Below are 16,316 nucleotides of genomic sequence, written 5' to 3'. Positions count from 1 at the left end.
TAGAACCAGAGGTAGAACCAGAGGTAGAACCAGAGGTAGAACCAGAGGTAGAACCAGAGGTAGAGCCAGATTCAGAACCAGCGCCAGAGGTAGAACCAGCGCCAGAGCTAGAACCAGAGCCAGAAACTGAAGAAGAGCCGGAAGTAGATCCAGAGCTAGAGCCAGAGCTAGAGCCAGAGCTGGAGCCAGAGCTAGAGCCAGAGCTAGAGCCAGAGCTAGAACCAGAGCTAGAACCAGAGCTAGAACCAGAGCTAGAACCAGAGCTGGAGCCTGAGAATGATTCAGAGCCAGAACCAGGACCAGAAGCGGAAGTAGAAGCAGAGCTGGAGCCAGAGCTGCCAGAAGATTCAGAGCCAGACCCAGACCCAGAACCGGAAGTAGAGCCAGAACCATGACCAGAGGCCCCCGAGCTGCCAGACGAGCCAGCAGCGGTAGCAGTCGCCTCAGTGATAGGGCAGACGGTGGTTGCCACCACGACTGTCTCGGTGGTGAGGTAAGTTGTCTTCTCACGGGCAGGACAGTCGAGGACAGTCGAAGGGCAGGCAGTGATGGTCGCTGTGCGAGTGCTGAGGATGGTCGAAGTGGTATATCCCTGCTCGCCAGAACCATGGCCATTTCCATTGCCATTGCCATGACCAGCGCGGGTGGCTGTAGGTTCGGCAGTCAATGGACAAATAGTGGTGGAAACGACGAGAGTCTCGGTGGTAAGATAGGTCGAACGTTCCCTGGCAGGGCAGTCGGTGACGAAGGAAGGACAGGCAGTGATGGTGGCTGTACGAGTAGTCAAGACGGTGGAAGTGGTGAAGCCAGCGCCAGGGTTGCCAGTGTGGGTTCTTGTGTTGGTATGGCCAGTGGAAACATCAGTTGATGTAGATCCGGTGGTAGTAACATCAGTAACGCCAGAAGTAGAGATAGAAGCAACGCTGAAAGTCGAGACAGTGGAGGGCAGAATGGAGCTACCACCGGTGACAGTCACTGGAAGAACGGCGCTGGGGGGCACAACCAGCTCGGATGACGAGACAGGAGCCGACGAGGAAGAGGGAGGAGGAAAAGGGTGAGTGGCCGAGGGCGAAGCATGGGGGAAAGACCAAGGGACCGACGATCTGCAAGGCTGACGAGACCTGATGAAGCCTGAAGGAGTGGAAAGAACCGACGAAGCCGAGGCAGACGAAACAGACTGAGAAGACTGAGAAGACTGAGAGGCAGGACGAGAAGACAAAACCACCGACGGGGGGGTAGAGGATACAGCAGAGGATACAGCTGAAGATACAGCTGAAGATACAGCTGAAGATACAGCGGAAGATACAGCGGAAGACACAGTTGAAACGGCTGGTACAGAGGAGACAGCAGAAGAAGCAGGGGACACAGACACGGCAGAAGAAGAGGGCAGGAGCGAAGGAGAAGAAGGAGAAGAAGAAGAAGGAGCGACTGCACTGGAAAGCACGACCGACGAGGTCACCGCCGCCGAGGAGGACAGCTCCGTAGGCGTCACGACAGGCGTCACGACAGGCGTGGGCGTAGGCGTGGGCGTGATGGTGATGATGGAGGTGGAGCAGGTAGTAGTAGTCGGGCCGGAGATAACGACATTGTCGATCTGGACGGCGGCGCCGGTGTAGTCCCTGTTGGTGTCGGAGCAGTAGGCGTAGATCTCAAAGGTGTGGGTGGTCGAGGTGGTCGGGGTGAAGGAGCCGGACAGGGTGCTCCAGCCGACGATGCTGCTGGAGACGGTGAGCGACGTCTGGGCGAGGCGGCCGGAGGAGGTGAAGGAGTCCATGTAGGAGGCGAGATAGCAGCTCATCGACACATGGTCGTTGTTGGGGAGGATGCGGTATTCAAAGGAGACGCTGTAGGTGTCGCCGGTGACCAGGTTGCTGAGACGCTGGTAGATCAGCAACGCGGTGACCTGGCTGTCTGTGGCCTCGAGATAGTACGAGCCGTCGGCGGCGTCGCTGGCGCTGACCACCGAGCCGGTGGTGCCCGAGGCGTATCCCCAGTCCGTGAAGCCATCCTCGAACGAGGGATTGGGGATGGTTTGCACGGCTGAGCAGGTCACAACCTCCTCCAGTTGCACTCCAGAACCCACGACGGGGTTGAGGAGGAGGAGGAAGGGGGCCCAGCGTAAGACCTGCATTTTCAATGGATAACGAGTGAATATTCAGAGAGAGAGAGAGAGAACAGAAAGGAGTGACTTGAAAGGAAAGAAGAACACATTGCTATTTAAAAAAAGGAAAAGGACTCAAGAAAGAAGAAACAGGATCAGGTGAGAGCTGAGGCTGATGTTGTAGTATTTAGGCGAGCGAATCAGAGACGGCAGAGTCCAGGGTCCCTGCAGCTGCTTGGCAGGCAAAAACAGGGCGTTTTCATGCTAAACTCTATCCATCGTGCCCAGGCCTGCTAGAGAGTGAACTAGTAATTCCTATGCCCTCTATTGGAAAGGGAGTTCTTGGCGCCAAGAGACCCGACTGGATTCGCCACTGACTATTGCAGCGGAGAATTGCCGCCCCTTTCTAAAATAGTAACTATAGGCGGAGAAGTCCGCTGCAGGCGTAAAGGAAAAACAGGCATCAACAGTAGTATAACAGTAGGATATACACACCTCTAGCACCACAGGGTAGAAACTAAGTACAGAGTATGATTGCGAGTAAGTATAATAAAGTATTATAGACTCAATCAACGGCCAAGTAAGAAACATACAACAGTAGAGATTCGCTGGTGGTCACCCAATGGTTATATAACCCTAGAAGAGCTAGTATTAAATCCTAAAGGCTGTCTGTTGAAAGCTAGAGTATACTACATGTGTAACCTGATCTACAAACATCCCTCTTCTACTTACAATGATTCACATCTATATCCCTCTTATACAATCCACTCTACCTTCTCTACTCTATTGACTCTATTGACTCTACTTCATCATGTTCTTGAAAGCTAGACAGGCATAGAGAGAAGGGATAGTATCGATCCTATCATAAATCTCGAACCCATACTAAAGGCTCTATTTGATAGATTCTACCGGTAAGTGAAAGATCATCATATAAATCAAAATGCTTCTTCCCTTGCGCAATCAACAGCTGCTCATAATCGACAGAGACTCATGAAGGATGATCAAATTGCCGCCCCATTCTTTTTATGGATGAACAGTCCATCGAGATCAACTCCATGGAGCATGCGTACCTGGTTTGATCAGTAAGGAAGTCCATATAGACTAAAGGCAAGGGTGTACATTTATGCCAATCACATCGCCCACTGCCCAATTGCCCAGAAAGTCAATACAGACACTTGATCCACAAGTACCACAGAATCTGTGCTCCTTGTGCTTAGGTGTAAACTGGTATCTTGCCATCTCCTCCCAGCCTGATATCCACTCAATTTCATGACGTTCCACAAAGATCGTCAAGTACCCATTCCGGGCGCAGATGGAGCAATTGCAGGACTTGACGGGTATATGGTATGTATGGTGCTTTGTCAATGGCTCATGCAGCATAGAGAACTGCACTGCGCCACAGTGGCATGATCCAGTAAAGGGGACTTTCTCAATCGCGTCCTCGCTAGTCTTCCAGACCACGTGATTCTCTGATGAAGTGGGCGGTGCACGTTCAACTTCTGATGCCATTATGATAAGCAGGCGGGATGGGGGAAAAAAGGTAGAAAAAAGGGTGTCTGTCCCTTTCAAGAGAAGGGAGGGGTGGCTCTTTATATTCCTTACTTTCTCCGCTCTTAATCTAGCCCCACAGTTGCAGGCGGGGTCAATCATACGGATATATTAATAATGGGGTTGCCTAGTGATTGCTAGCCAAGTCTACAGTTTTGATAACAACTTTATAAGATTGATCAGGATCAAGAGTATTCTATTAGATCTCAGAAGCTAAGCAAGCCTAATAGGAACTATCCACCACCAAGTCTTAGGTCACTGCTTCCTATACTGTGCATCGAATCAAGATTAGATAGTGCCTTGATCAAGTCCATGTGGAGGTACTTATACTCACTTCCTATCATGGGCATCCATAGGTCGCAATCAGGGTGCCGTCAACAACATCCGGATCGTCCTCGGGTGGAATGGTGTTGACTGCAGCCGCAGCAGACTCAAGCTGTACATCCCGTTTGTAGCCAAGAGGGAGGTTCTTCTTGGGTCCCAAGTCTCGTGTGGCAGGGCCCGTGGTGGGGAGTGCACTGGTGGCTGCAAGGAGCAGGATGAAACTGGTCAAACTGATGAACTTCATGATGCTGGAGGAGTATGGTCAATAGAAGAAGACTGCTGTGTATCGAGTGCTCAACAGCCAGATCATGCATTAAATAGGATCATCCTCATCTGATACAAAACGATCCATCGCGGATAGACGGATATCTTGATTACGAACATCCGAAGCTGCTTAACCGAAGGACCGCCTGTATATTTCCATGTCGGATCCTCGAATCTGCGCTTGCCGAGAACAAGCCCCATCTTGTATATTGGCAGATTCTAGTAATGAAATCAGATCATCACCAAAAGGAAGACGACGATGGAGAGCAGCTCTGGAAGGGGGAATACGCTTCCCTACAGACTGTCCCCCGGCCCCCAAGCTTCCTTCAACGACATCATCGGGGGATCCTTTGGCTGTGGTTAGTACTCAGCCAGATGGTTACGCTGTTCTTGTTCTGGAAATGGTCCTCTCAGCCTTCGTCATGGAAAGCAGGCGATGATCTTAATCAGATTGTCCCACAGTGTGAGAAAGTACTTGCGCATCATCGGCAGCCAGCTAATCCATGCAGTCTCGGTGGTGCATATCCCCTTTGATTATGCGACTGATGACTTCATCCCCGGCCCCGACGAACCCAACATGACGGCGAAAATATGGGACAACTGGAGCGCTTTAATGCCACGTGAGACAGGCTCCCTGGTGGTAGCAATAAGCCCACACTAATGCTATATCGCAGGGGGCAATGGGGTGTTGGATATCCCCAATTTCAGGGACTACTCGTCTTTAACACTGCCTATGAAGAATCTTATTCCTGAACAACAGGGCTCTTCCAGATACTCCACAGCCTGGGTGCACCAGCTGCATTGTCTGGTATGTTCCTCAGATCTAAGATTATTCTACTGATATAGGGACTCATTTTCTATGTCTAGTATTTTGTGATGAAGGAGTACCATCGGGTGCTGCACTATGGCCCTGATGGCTCAGAGTACTTCATCGATGCAACGCATAACTCCTACCATGCCAGCCATTGCTTCAACTATCTGCGCCAGTCGATCCTCTGTAGTCTGGATACCACGTTGGAGGGGATGGGCCAGGCCAGCGGCGCGGCAGACGGATCGGGCCAGACGCATCTTTGCCGGAGCAGAGACGAAGTCATGGCGTGGCTGGAGGCTAATCGATGGGATGATACGCAGGCTATCGATGAGTTTCCCCCTGAAGGCTCTCGCTTTGCAGACTAGGCGTTAGCAGAATTACTATACACCCCAAGTATCTAAGTTTATATATGTACCTATGCATTGGGCTAGTTTCATATACATCTATTCAAAAGGCGTAAATCTCTACTAAAATAGATTTAATGCAGCATTAATAACTGTAGATGTACAGTACTCATACGCTTGACTAAAAAAGAGAACTCACGGGTACCAGATCCGATCTTGCCGCACCCGCTTAGCCGTAACCTTATTCTTACCGAAGCCTAACCGGAACCGACGTACTGGCCCCACCTTATCCGTCCATGCCTTTCCGTATTTCCGGCCTCGAAGGAGAATGAGATATTCTTGGCTGGAAGGATAAGCAAGGAGTACATATCGGACGGATTGGACGAGTATTCCATCCACATCTTTCATTCTCGGATGCGGAAACAAGAGTAGGATATCCAACCGGTGAGGGGAACGAGGCGGGAGTTCGGTCTGGACGTAGACTATATCATAAAAGCCAGGCAAGCACCTCACGCATCACTTACATCCTGATTGATAGGGCCCCTGTTGTCACTTCTGTCCACCATGCGTCCTTTGACCACCGCTGCGTATGAGAAATTAGGCCTGATGGCCCCCTCGCGCTCGCGCTCCACCAGTCCAGAGCCGTATGGCGCCGAGCGGCCCCGGCGCCGCGACACAAGCTGTGGCTGGCGCCGCTGGGTCCCTGGCCGGCTGGTGGTGCTAATACTCGTACCGCTGGCCACGTTCATCGCACTGCTGGTCATCGGGGCCTTGCTTCTCCGCCGCACATGGAACCCGCTCCTCTCGCAGATCACCATCACGGCCAACATCCCACCGGACTTTTGCGGCCACACGCCCGCCGAGGCCAAGGCCGCCGGGTGCGCCTTTGAAATGAACAATTTTGCCTGGATGCATCCGGACTGCTACGACCAGGAGCAATCCGAGCGAGCTCTATAATCTCAACCAGGGGAATGTGTTCCTGCATCAGCATCCTGCCAAAGAAGCCACCGGCCATACTCAAGTACGCGAGATCATGCCCTTGGGAAGGATTGCCAAGAATAGCTGTCAGAGTCACACTAAAGGCCTGGCACACAAGATTGAATAGGGCGCTGGAAATGCACACATTTAGCCCATTTGCTCCGTGTAAGGGGCAGGATCAGGGTTTTCTCACCAGCTCGTGGACGATGAGAAATGAACACTGCTCCCTAGGCTCACTTGGGCAGATTGAAGGGATAAGCTTTCGCTTTCTGACTGTGCTGAGGAACCCATCCAATCCTTTTGATTGATGCCCATCACCATCGAGCCTGAATGGGGCTCCCATAGCTGGTGGATCGTGAAAATCGCTCGGTGATATTGACGGAATAGGGCCAGTTTCACCACATCGCCACCCAGGTCCATGCGCTGTACCTGATCAATGTCTTAGTACTGAGGCAGGAGACTTGTCTTCCAGCGCAGGAGTTGCTGCTGTAGATGTGAGAACAAGGCTCGGCCACTATGCATAGCCACTATGACGGAGGAACAGAATCGCGCATAGTCCAGCTGGGCCTGGAGCCAGGGGATATCCACTTTCTGGTTCCCCGGGAGAAGGAGCAACTGATCAATTTGGTAGTGGGTGAGCAGGGTGTCATCAAGCATCTCCCCATTCTGTTAATGCTCATCTGTAATACAGACACTGTATGACAAGGGAATAACATACAGAAAAGGTGAACATTATCCGCAAGAGTATCTTGCGGATAATGTTGGTCTTTTGGCCGTGTTGGTTAGGTACCCCTAGGCCTAATCCTTACACATACAGAGATAATCTAGACCAGGGGAAGTTGATTCTAATTACATGAACCAAAGCAAAGAAACATACTCTTCATTGTCAATATAAAGATAAAAAATGAATCAAAAAATAGCAGGTCAACTACTACTTTCAACGAGCAAGTATAATAATAGACTCAATCAACGGCCAAGTCAAAATAAAAACATACAACAGTAGGGATTCGCTGGTGGTCACCCACCCAACTACTAACCTACCGGCGTGTGGCTTAAGTACGGCTGAGCGGACGGGAAGCCCTGTTTTCCACACCCTATGGTCGTATGTACCATCTCTTTATGAATGGAGGGCTATATAGAGTGAAGTAGATGTCGCCCACCAGTATAGATGGCCTCTGATCATCAGCTACACTTAACCCTACTTTAACCCTATTCTTCACCTGACCCTAATCCATACAAGAGATATAGCAGTGCATAGAGGCTATCTACTGCTGTTTTCAGCCCATGAGCGGCATATACACCCATTTCAAAATATGATAAGGTCCTACCCGAAACCCTAACCCTAACCCTAACAGTGCCACACTGTATCTTTACTAAAACTCTCTCAAGTCTGATCCAGGCCAGTGCCGGGCGTGGATCCTGTTCTGACCGTCGTTGCTGCCGAGGTGATTTCATTTGTTGGTCAACAATGAACAGCCAGCAAGTGTTGAAAGCCTATAGCACTGCCATTGAGCAGGTGGTGTATCTTGGGATCGGTCTGGCAGGGCCTCATTCATCTTTGCGTAGAGGTTGAGATGGACATCCAGATGGGGAAGATGCCAATATAGCTTATTTATATAGATATTACAACTGCACTAATTAAATCTAATGCTGTCGACAAGTCCTTTAAAGGCCCATCCCTTTAGGTATCATATTGATGGCTTATATAAATACCCTTATATGTTGGAACAGGTCATACAGAAAGTGTAGACTCTGGCAGGGTGAAGAAGACATCATCAAAGATATAGCTAAAAGGGAACGTAGAGCTATTCACAGGTAGAACTTCATCCTGTAAGAATTGCTCATACAAGTCGCCTGGTGCACTAAGAGCACCAGTATCGCCTTGCTGGAGTGGCTGACTCTCGTATTCAAACGACACGCCTGAGTGTCGCTTGAACATGGAGGTAAAAAAAGGGTATACCTGTGACGGCCCTAAGCAAATGAATAATCAATTGGTGGCTTCAATACTAAAATATTTGAACGAGGAGGGGAAAGAGGAGAGGAGGGAGAGGTGCGTTGTGAGGCGCATTTAATATCCCTCTCCCCTTTCCCGCACTAAGCTAAAATAGGAATAGCGGCCCTATTCACCACAACCTGCCTAAGGCATATAAACAACCTCGCCGTCGCTATAACATTACCCCCCTATTTAGCCTTTAATTCTTTTATGAATCTATGTTTAATACTCTCACACTAATAAGGGCACTGTGGCTCTTTTGATACCTTATTCTATACTATAGCCTATTACTTAAGACTTTACTTTACTTAGACCCCTCTATTCCTAAGGGGAATTTATCTTATAATATTCTAAGAATAATAAGATAGCCACTCTATCTAGATATTATTTATAAAAGATTACTTATCTACTAATTCTTTTTTTTTTATAGGCCTACCTCTTTTTATACTTTTAATTAATATTTTATTATTACTATCCTCCTCTAGGTCCTTACCTGTGTCCCAGGCTGCCAGCTATTTCTCTAGGCCTTTTAGTGGGCCCAGTTTAGCAGGATGCATCTTATAGAACTCCTTTAGGAGATATAGGCTTCCTATAAAATTCCTAGCTAAGTACTATTTATTATCTAGATTATATCCTAATTAATTAACCTAATACTATAGTCTACTATAATAGCTATATACTACCTATATACTATCTAGTTCCCACTCTTTCTAGCCATTTATTATTAATAGTTCCTATAGGTTAATAATCTGTCCTAATAGGGGATTATCTAGCGCCTTTTACAGCTTATTAGGGGATATAACTAGGTAGATTTTTATTAAGTTAAGGAGTTTTAGACAAAAGGTATTACCCTCTCTTTTTTTAATAAGAAAGAGACCTAATATTTAATAATCTAGCTTCTTATTTAGTCTATCTATCTTATAGCTCTTTATTATAAGAAAGGCTTTATTATTAGTATTAAAGTTAATCTATCTCCTATACTTATTCACCTAGGTTCTCTGGCGTTCTTAGGCTTCTCTTATATTCTTTCTTATAAATTCCTATACCTCTTATAGCTGTTTAGCTTTTTTCTCCGCCTCCTATTATTTTATCTTTATTCTTAATATTAAGGGTGAGTCTTTATCCTTATTCTAATCTCTCTAGTTAAATAAGGTTCTTAATAAGTAACCTTAATCCATTAGGAACAGCGACACTCCTGTCGACTTATAGGGCAAGATAGCAGCTATATAGTTAAGTAATAATAAAAGCTTTAACTAATTTAATTAATAATAGTTAATAAAGAGATATAATTATTAGGCAATATATTAATTTATAATCTCTATCTAACTATTTATTTATATATAGTGAGCCATTAACAGCTTCAGCTTTACCTCTAGGATATAATAGAACTCTTATTAGAACTTAGTAATAAATTAAGGACCTCTATTAAATACTATAGAATTAGGGGCTCTATAGTATTAATATATATATTTAATAAACAGCTCCACCTGTTCCTTTGCGCTATTTATCTTAAAGTAGGGGATTAAGATAGTCTTTTTACTTAACCTATTTATAACCACTAAGGTAGCATCCTTTAAGTCATTATCTTTTAGGAAAGATTAATAGTCTATTAAGATATATTACTATAGTTATTTTAGGATAAGTAGGGGTTATAGGAGCCCTAGCGTCTAGTCTTTAAGATTCTCTAAATAATAATAAATAAAGTAGTTCTTAATATATTAGTCTATATTACTTCTTTAATTAAGCTAGTAATATTAGTCCTATAGGAGCTTTCTTATCTTATTCTATCTAGGGTGGGCAGTTAACAGCTATTAATAAATCTTATTTAATAATTATACTCTTAAGTCACCCTCCTCTAGAACTATTAGTTTATCTTAATATAGAAGTAGTCCCTCCTATATTATCTATAGTGCCTCTCTTATTTTGGCCTTCTTATATTATGTCTATAAAGAGGTCGCCATGCAGTTCTCTTAGAGTAGCCTATCTAGAATATAGACATCTTAGTCTAGGGGAGCCATTTAGATTATTCTATTATCATCTTTATTTAATACTAATAACCTATCTAATACTTTATTATTAGAGATTAAGTAGTTAGTTATTAAATTATTTAAATTATTATTATCTAATACTATACTGTCTAGCGTCATATAAGTTGTTAACTTAAAACTCTTACTTTTAAGGAGCTTAAGTTCTATCTAAATTTATTTATTAAGCACCTCTATAGCTAATAGTATTTAAAGATAATAATTCTCCCTCCTCTCTAGTTTCTTTCTTATTAGGGCATCTACTAGCATATTTTCCTTCCCTAATTAGTAATAGATAATAAAGTAAAACTAAGAGAGCAACTCTAACTAATATGCCTACTATGTGTTTAACTATTGCTTTATTATAAAGTACTCTAATGCCTTATAGTCTAAGAGTATATTAAAGTATTTATCTCTTTATAGTCCTTCTAACTCTACTCTCTATTCTCCTAGGGCCTAAATAATCACTAATAATTCCTTATTATAGATCTTATAATTATGTTCTAGTGGCGATATTATCTTTAAGAAGAATATAATAGGATACTAGAGTTCATCTTCTTTAAACCTTTATAATAGTATTCTAGCCACTATATTATCTAATATGTCTATTTTAATTCTAATAAGGAGCTTTAGATTATAGTGGCCTAAAATAGGTGCCTCTATTAGTTGTTATTTTAGCTCCTTAAATGCCTATTTATAGTCCTTATTCTAGTTAAATAGAAGGTCTTTCTTAGTTAGGGCTATTAATAGTTATATTATATAGCTATAGTTCCTAATAAACCTCTAATAGAAGTTGTAAAACCTAAGGAATAATTATATAGATCTTACTATTATTAAATAATTCTAGTTATAGATTACATTAGTTTTTATAGGGTCTACTTTAATCCCTTAGATAATAATAATAAATCTTAAATACTTAATTCTTTAAATATTAAACTCATATTTTTTAATACTTACTTATAATCCTGCCTCTTATAAGCATTTTAGAACCTCTCTAATATATTCTTAATATTTAGCCTTATTTTTATTATAAATAAGTAGATTATTTATATATATTATTATAAACTTATCTAAATAGTCTATAAATATACTATTAATAAATTACTAGAAGGTGATAAGACTGTTTATTAACCTAAAAGGCATAACCTTATACTTAAAGGTACTATAGTAAGTTCTAAAAGCAGTTAGATCTTTGGCCTCTAGATCTAGGTATATATAGTAAAATCTTTATTATATATTAAGCTTTATAAACACTTAGGCTCTATTTAGTTACTTAAGTAGTTTATTAATTAGGGGTAGGGAATATTTATCCTTCTTTATAATTAAATTTAGCTTTTAATAATCTATATAGAACTATAGACCTTTATCTACCTTTCTTACTATTAAGATAAATGAGGCATAAGATAAATTAGTATAGCTAATAAATTCTTTATCTAGATTTTTTATTATATATTAGTGGGCCGCCTCTAATTCCTTAAGGGATTACTTATATAGGGGACTATATCTAATGGCCTCCTCTATAGATATATTAGATTTTAATTAGATCTTATAATTATATTTTTTCTAATAAGGTAGCAGGTTGTCTGACTTCTTTTTAAAAAAGATATTTAAGAAATTATAATACTCCTTTAGAATAAGTTAGGATAGGTTCTTATTTAATTATTCTATATTAGTGAGTACCACTCCCTAGGTCTAGGAGTTCTATTAATCCTATTATTTTTTCTTAATAATTTACTTAATCTCTATTAGGCTAATAATAAAGATCTTTAAATCCTCCTTCTTTATATACTAATAAAATGCTAGTGCCCTAATAATAGTAATATTAATTATTATTAAATTATTATATCTTAGGGAGTCCTTCCTTTTTAGGACTTAATCCTCTTTATTAATAATACTTTTCTTTAGCTTTCACTCCATCTTGGCCAGGTTGCTATAATGGTGGATGGCCTTTATTTAAAATAGTTAATAATAAGTCTAATTCCTTTATTAGTATTATTCTACTCTTATCTCTATTATTAGCTTCTTATTATAATAAACTATATTTTCTTAGAATTCCTTTTTCACTATTAATTCACTCTTCTACTATAGTATTATCTTAGGTAATACTATAGATTATTTCTTCTAAAGTTCTTTATTTAGTATTAGGCTCTATTTTAGCTATATAAGCTAATTATTCTAATAGTCTAATTAGGTGTCTTATTTTACTATCTAGGTCTTATTAATAATAATATTATAATACCCTAAATTAGTGATAAGTATTAGTTTATTTAAAAATTATTATCTATCTACTTATAGGTGTAGAATAATAATATAAGTAATTAGGGTCCTAGGCTAGCTGTTAAATCCTTTAATACCCACTAATTCTAATAAGGGGTATAAGGGGATATTAAAGAACTAAGTTATATCCTTTATTCTCTATATATTAATAAAGATGCTTCCTCTCACTCCTATATCTACTAATATAATAATTAGTATACTATATCTATTATATAATAACTAACTAGTTATAATAAAGGGTTATCCACTAATTAGTTTAGATAGGTCTAATTCTCCTATGTCCACTTCTACTTCACCTAGAGAGGAGACTTTTCTTAGGCTAAGTCTTTTACTAGCTCTATAGGTTCCTCTTTAGCCTCTAGTTCCTTAAGCTTAGCCAGCTTTAAGTTAGTAGTCTTCTATTTAAGATAAGCCCTAGCTTTATATTTTATTAAGCTATATATAAAATAAGTATTATAGTCCTCCCTCCACTTCCTAATAGCTAGATTAATAATAAGATAGAGAGAGTTATAAGTATTCAGCTTCTATAAGGTGATATATTTAATAATAGAGGTTAATACCTTATTATTTATATTTAAACTAGTGAGTATAGTTTCTTCTCTTTCACCTTTACTATAGTTTATATTATTATTTATAACCTCTAATTAATTTACTATTTTAGAGTAGTATTTAGTGAACTCCTTAAAGGATCTATCCTTATTAATTTTAGGGATAGTAAGTTCTTATATATAATGACTTAATTTATAATAGAGCTTATTTTAAAGATTATCCTTATTAACTCCTACCTCTATAGCCAGGTGCATGAAATTAAAAAAGAAATTATAAAATTTCTCCTATTTCTAGAATAGACAATAGAACAATACTTTAGTATTAATGACCTAATTTAGATCCTTATAAATAGTCTCTAGATAGTTAAGGATATCACTAGCCATATTATAAAGGTTCTTTATATTATCTTAAAGTTTAAGAGTTATATATTTATGGGCCTTTCTATCTATATAACTAAATATATAGATAATATAAAGTTCTTTAGTATTATAATAATCTTTATTAGTATATAGCTTCTACTTTATTAATATCAGCTAATTATTAAATCTAGGATCCTTACCATTAGTTAGCATTAAGGGGTTAGGTAGTTTAGTAGAGCGCTTAAGTCTATAAGAATTATAAGGTTTAGGGGTTCTATTAATTAAGGTAGTATTACTAGTAGTATTATATATAAGAGTTAATATAAATTCTATATATTTATTCTCTATAACTATAAGTCTAGCCTATACTTCCTTTAGTTGCAACTAGGTTTCTTTTAACTATTTATTATTCTTTAGGGCCAACATGGCCTTAGCTTTAGTATAAAGCTTCTTATTTATTAATTATTAGTTACTTTTAGTCACTAGGTGTGACATTATATCCTATAGTATATCTAGATTATTTATATAAAGACTAAAGAACTATTTCTTTATTATTATGTCCTTAGTTCCGTTAAGGGTCTTATAACATCTAAATGACACTTAGGGGTTATTATTTAGTCTTATTATATTTTCATTATTAACATGATCTAGCAGTTAGATATAATAATAGAATCACTAGATGATTAGAGTATTATTTAACTGCTATTAATTATATAGAAATTAAGATTAGTTAGTTTAAATATTATATAATGGCCCTAAGCAAATAAATAATCAATTAGTGGCTTCAATACTAAAATATTTAAATAAGGAGGGGAAAGAGGAGAGGAGGGAGAGGTGCGTTGTGAGGCGCATCTAATATCCCTCTCCCCTTTCCCGCACTAAGCTAAAACAGGAATAGCGGCCCTATTCACCACGACCTGCCTAAGGCATACAAACGACCTCGCCGTCGCCATGACAATACCGAGGCAATGATCGGCCATGAGGCCTGGAGGTCTTTCAGAATATGCAAGCAGAAGCGTGCTCGATGCTCAGCAATCGGTCTGATCTGTTGTCCTCTGCTAATGTTGGCGATATGGAAGCAGAGCGAGGACATGACGGCAGGGAGTCTATAGTGCCTCGTTAACGTTTCTTTCCGTAGGAAGTAGGCTTATCAATAAGTCAATCACCTACACATGGCCAGCAACGGAGAAGAGGATACCGCCTGTCACCAAGTCCTCGAGCATGCGGAACAAGCGAGTGCATATTTCGAATATGCGAGACCCAGGACCCATCTGTGCTGCATCTGGGCCTTTTCGGAGAAAAAGCAGCTGGTACTGGCTGGAATGAGAGATTAGACATACCATGCCTGATAATGGGTGTTGTATTTGACGTACTCATAGGTCAATTGAGTCAAGATGCCCGATATATTCTTTGAAGGAAACTGCAGCTCGTATGGAAGCAGTGTAGCCCAAGCCGAGATTCGCTCGAGAAAGTTCGCTTCGAACACTTGCAAAGGATGAAATTTATTCACTAGTGATCTCTCATGCCAGTCGTTGAAAAGACTGTCATACCGGTTCGAGCAAGTTGGACATGGGATATCATAAAAGGCACTTGCTCGCCTGGTGCTGAGGCTCCTTGGAAATCATCTGCCGTGAGTGTCGGTATTTCACAGAAATTGTCGTGGACATGAGGCGCTCTGTCAAGACCCATGGACAGATAAATATCTGTAGCCTATTGAATCGAGTCAGCATTATAATCACCAATGGTTCCATGTACCAACATAAATTATCCACCATATTCTGCGCCACAGCCTGCGATCTCTGGATTCAAGGTTCGAGTATGGTTTTCTGAACAGTTAGCATGTTTGAGGCCATTCGTGAGATCTACTTACAATCGATGCATACCCAGGGATTGCGCCATCCCTGTCGTTATACCTAGCCAATACCACGGATCCTTTTGTTCGAGAGGGCCACTCCACCACTGGGAGAGGAGAAAGGTGGCCTGGATGACGGCGATGGCATCAGTTTCGTGCCCTGCATCATAAAGATCCTTGGCTCGATGGTAGAAGGTGAGACTGGCGATATAGCGGGATGCAAATCCAGCATCATTGATGATCGAATCCGGACAGTAGATGGTTGCAACCATGTAGACTGCATTCAATAACAAATGGGAGACTGTGCCTCTCTGGATGCTATCCATGAAATCGGATTTCTCGATGCTTGCCAGCGCAGAAAGGGAATTCTGGAAGAAGACATCTAATAGAACCGTGCTGATGGCTTGCGACGGTAAATCAAACGCCTTTTCATTCTTAAGCCGACGCAGAGTCGAGCTGCGAAGGCTGTCAACATGTTGTCTTGTCGGTTGATCCAGCCGCTCGCGGATAGCTCTATTCAGGCATTCTTCGATGGGGGTGGAGGTTTGATCCGGGGAGCCAAACTCTCGAATCAGATAACTAATATTGGACGCGTCGACCACATAGGGGATTTTGCCTCTAGGCCGATGGTCTGGGATCAGGCCGGGTTCACGGTTCTGTGAGTCTCTAGCAGTCGACAGGGCAGCAAGATGGAAAGAACTGTTGAGAGGAAGCTTTCGATGTCTACCTCAAATCAATTCAATTGTCTATAAGTTGTCTATTCGGGCGACGTACCGGCCACGGCGGGAGAGGATGGGTTCACAGGGGCTGCAGGCAATGCGACACTGAGAACAGGGCATTCCCTCAATTCGGTCGCATTTAACCCGCCGCTTGTGGCATTGCCGACAAGCAA

At 41.6% G+C, this 16,316-nt stretch overlaps 5 protein-coding genes across 5 annotated transcripts; 2 read left to right on the top strand and 3 right to left on the bottom strand.

Moving 5' to 3' along the window:
* Nucleotides 1-2,941: 2,941 nt before the first annotated feature.
* On the bottom strand, nucleotides 2,942-3,642 carry ASPZODRAFT_137045 (hypothetical protein). Its single transcript, XM_022724200.1, has 2 exons — nucleotides 3,221-3,642; nucleotides 2,942-3,171 (listed from the first exon to the last, which is right to left on the bottom strand). Exons 1-2 carry the CDS (start codon nucleotides 3,608-3,610, stop codon nucleotides 3,103-3,105), a joined length of 459 nt encoding a protein of 152 aa, XP_022577173.1. The 5' UTR covers nucleotides 3,611-3,642; the 3' UTR covers nucleotides 2,942-3,102.
* A 347-nt stretch (nucleotides 3,643-3,989) lies between these two features.
* ASPZODRAFT_20189 (hypothetical protein) lies at nucleotides 3,990-4,438 on the bottom strand (the record flags this gene model as incomplete). The annotated part of the gene is made up of 2 exons (XM_022727550.1): nucleotides 3,990-4,221; nucleotides 4,356-4,438. The coding sequence occupies 2 exons, from the start codon at nucleotides 4,436-4,438 to the stop codon at nucleotides 3,990-3,992; spliced, it is 315 nt and encodes a 104-aa protein (XP_022577172.1).
* Nucleotides 4,439-4,612: 174 nt separating this feature from the next.
* Nucleotides 4,613-5,413, top strand: ASPZODRAFT_147073 (hypothetical protein; the record flags this gene model as incomplete). The annotated part of the gene is made up of 4 exons (XM_022725226.1): nucleotides 4,613-4,700; nucleotides 4,747-4,857; nucleotides 4,912-5,045; nucleotides 5,105-5,413. 4 exons carry the CDS (start codon nucleotides 4,613-4,615, stop codon nucleotides 5,411-5,413), a joined length of 642 nt encoding a protein of 213 aa, XP_022577171.1.
* Nucleotides 5,414-5,956: 543 nt separating this feature from the next.
* On the top strand, nucleotides 5,957-6,349 carry ASPZODRAFT_20187 (hypothetical protein; the record flags this gene model as incomplete). The annotated part of the gene is made up of 1 exon (XM_022727549.1): nucleotides 5,957-6,349. One exon carries the CDS (start codon nucleotides 5,957-5,959, stop codon nucleotides 6,347-6,349), a length of 393 nt encoding a protein of 130 aa, XP_022577170.1.
* Nucleotides 6,350-6,811: 462 nt separating this feature from the next.
* Nucleotides 6,812-16,263, bottom strand: ASPZODRAFT_20186 (hypothetical protein; the record flags this gene model as incomplete). The annotated part of the gene is made up of 8 exons (XM_022727548.1): nucleotides 6,812-7,036; nucleotides 14,534-14,678; nucleotides 14,743-14,889; nucleotides 14,946-15,057; nucleotides 15,123-15,275; nucleotides 15,345-15,398; nucleotides 15,456-16,147; nucleotides 16,199-16,263. 8 exons carry the CDS (start codon nucleotides 16,261-16,263, stop codon nucleotides 6,812-6,814), a joined length of 1,593 nt encoding a protein of 530 aa, XP_022577169.1.
* Between the last annotated feature and the right edge of the window lie 53 nt (nucleotides 16,264-16,316).

Source organism: Penicilliopsis zonata, assembly GCF_001890105.1.
Source record: "Penicilliopsis zonata CBS 506.65 unplaced genomic scaffold ASPZOscaffold_26, whole genome shotgun sequence".
NCBI lineage: Eukaryota > Fungi > Ascomycota > Eurotiomycetes > Eurotiales > Aspergillaceae > Penicilliopsis > Penicilliopsis zonata.
The sequence above is the reverse complement of the archived record's forward strand: the minus strand, read 5'-3'. Positions and strand labels throughout refer to the sequence as shown.

Bases quoted from the DNA above. Each gene is read 5' to 3' on its own strand.
- ASPZODRAFT_137045 (XM_022724200.1), bottom strand. From the start codon at position 3,610: ATGGCATCAGAAGTTGAACGTGCACCGCCCACTTCATCAGAGAATCAC. The intron at 3,172-3,220 runs GTACACCCTTGC...TGATCAAACCAG, and splicing joins GCGATGTGATTGGCATAAAT to GTACGCATGCTCCATGGAGT.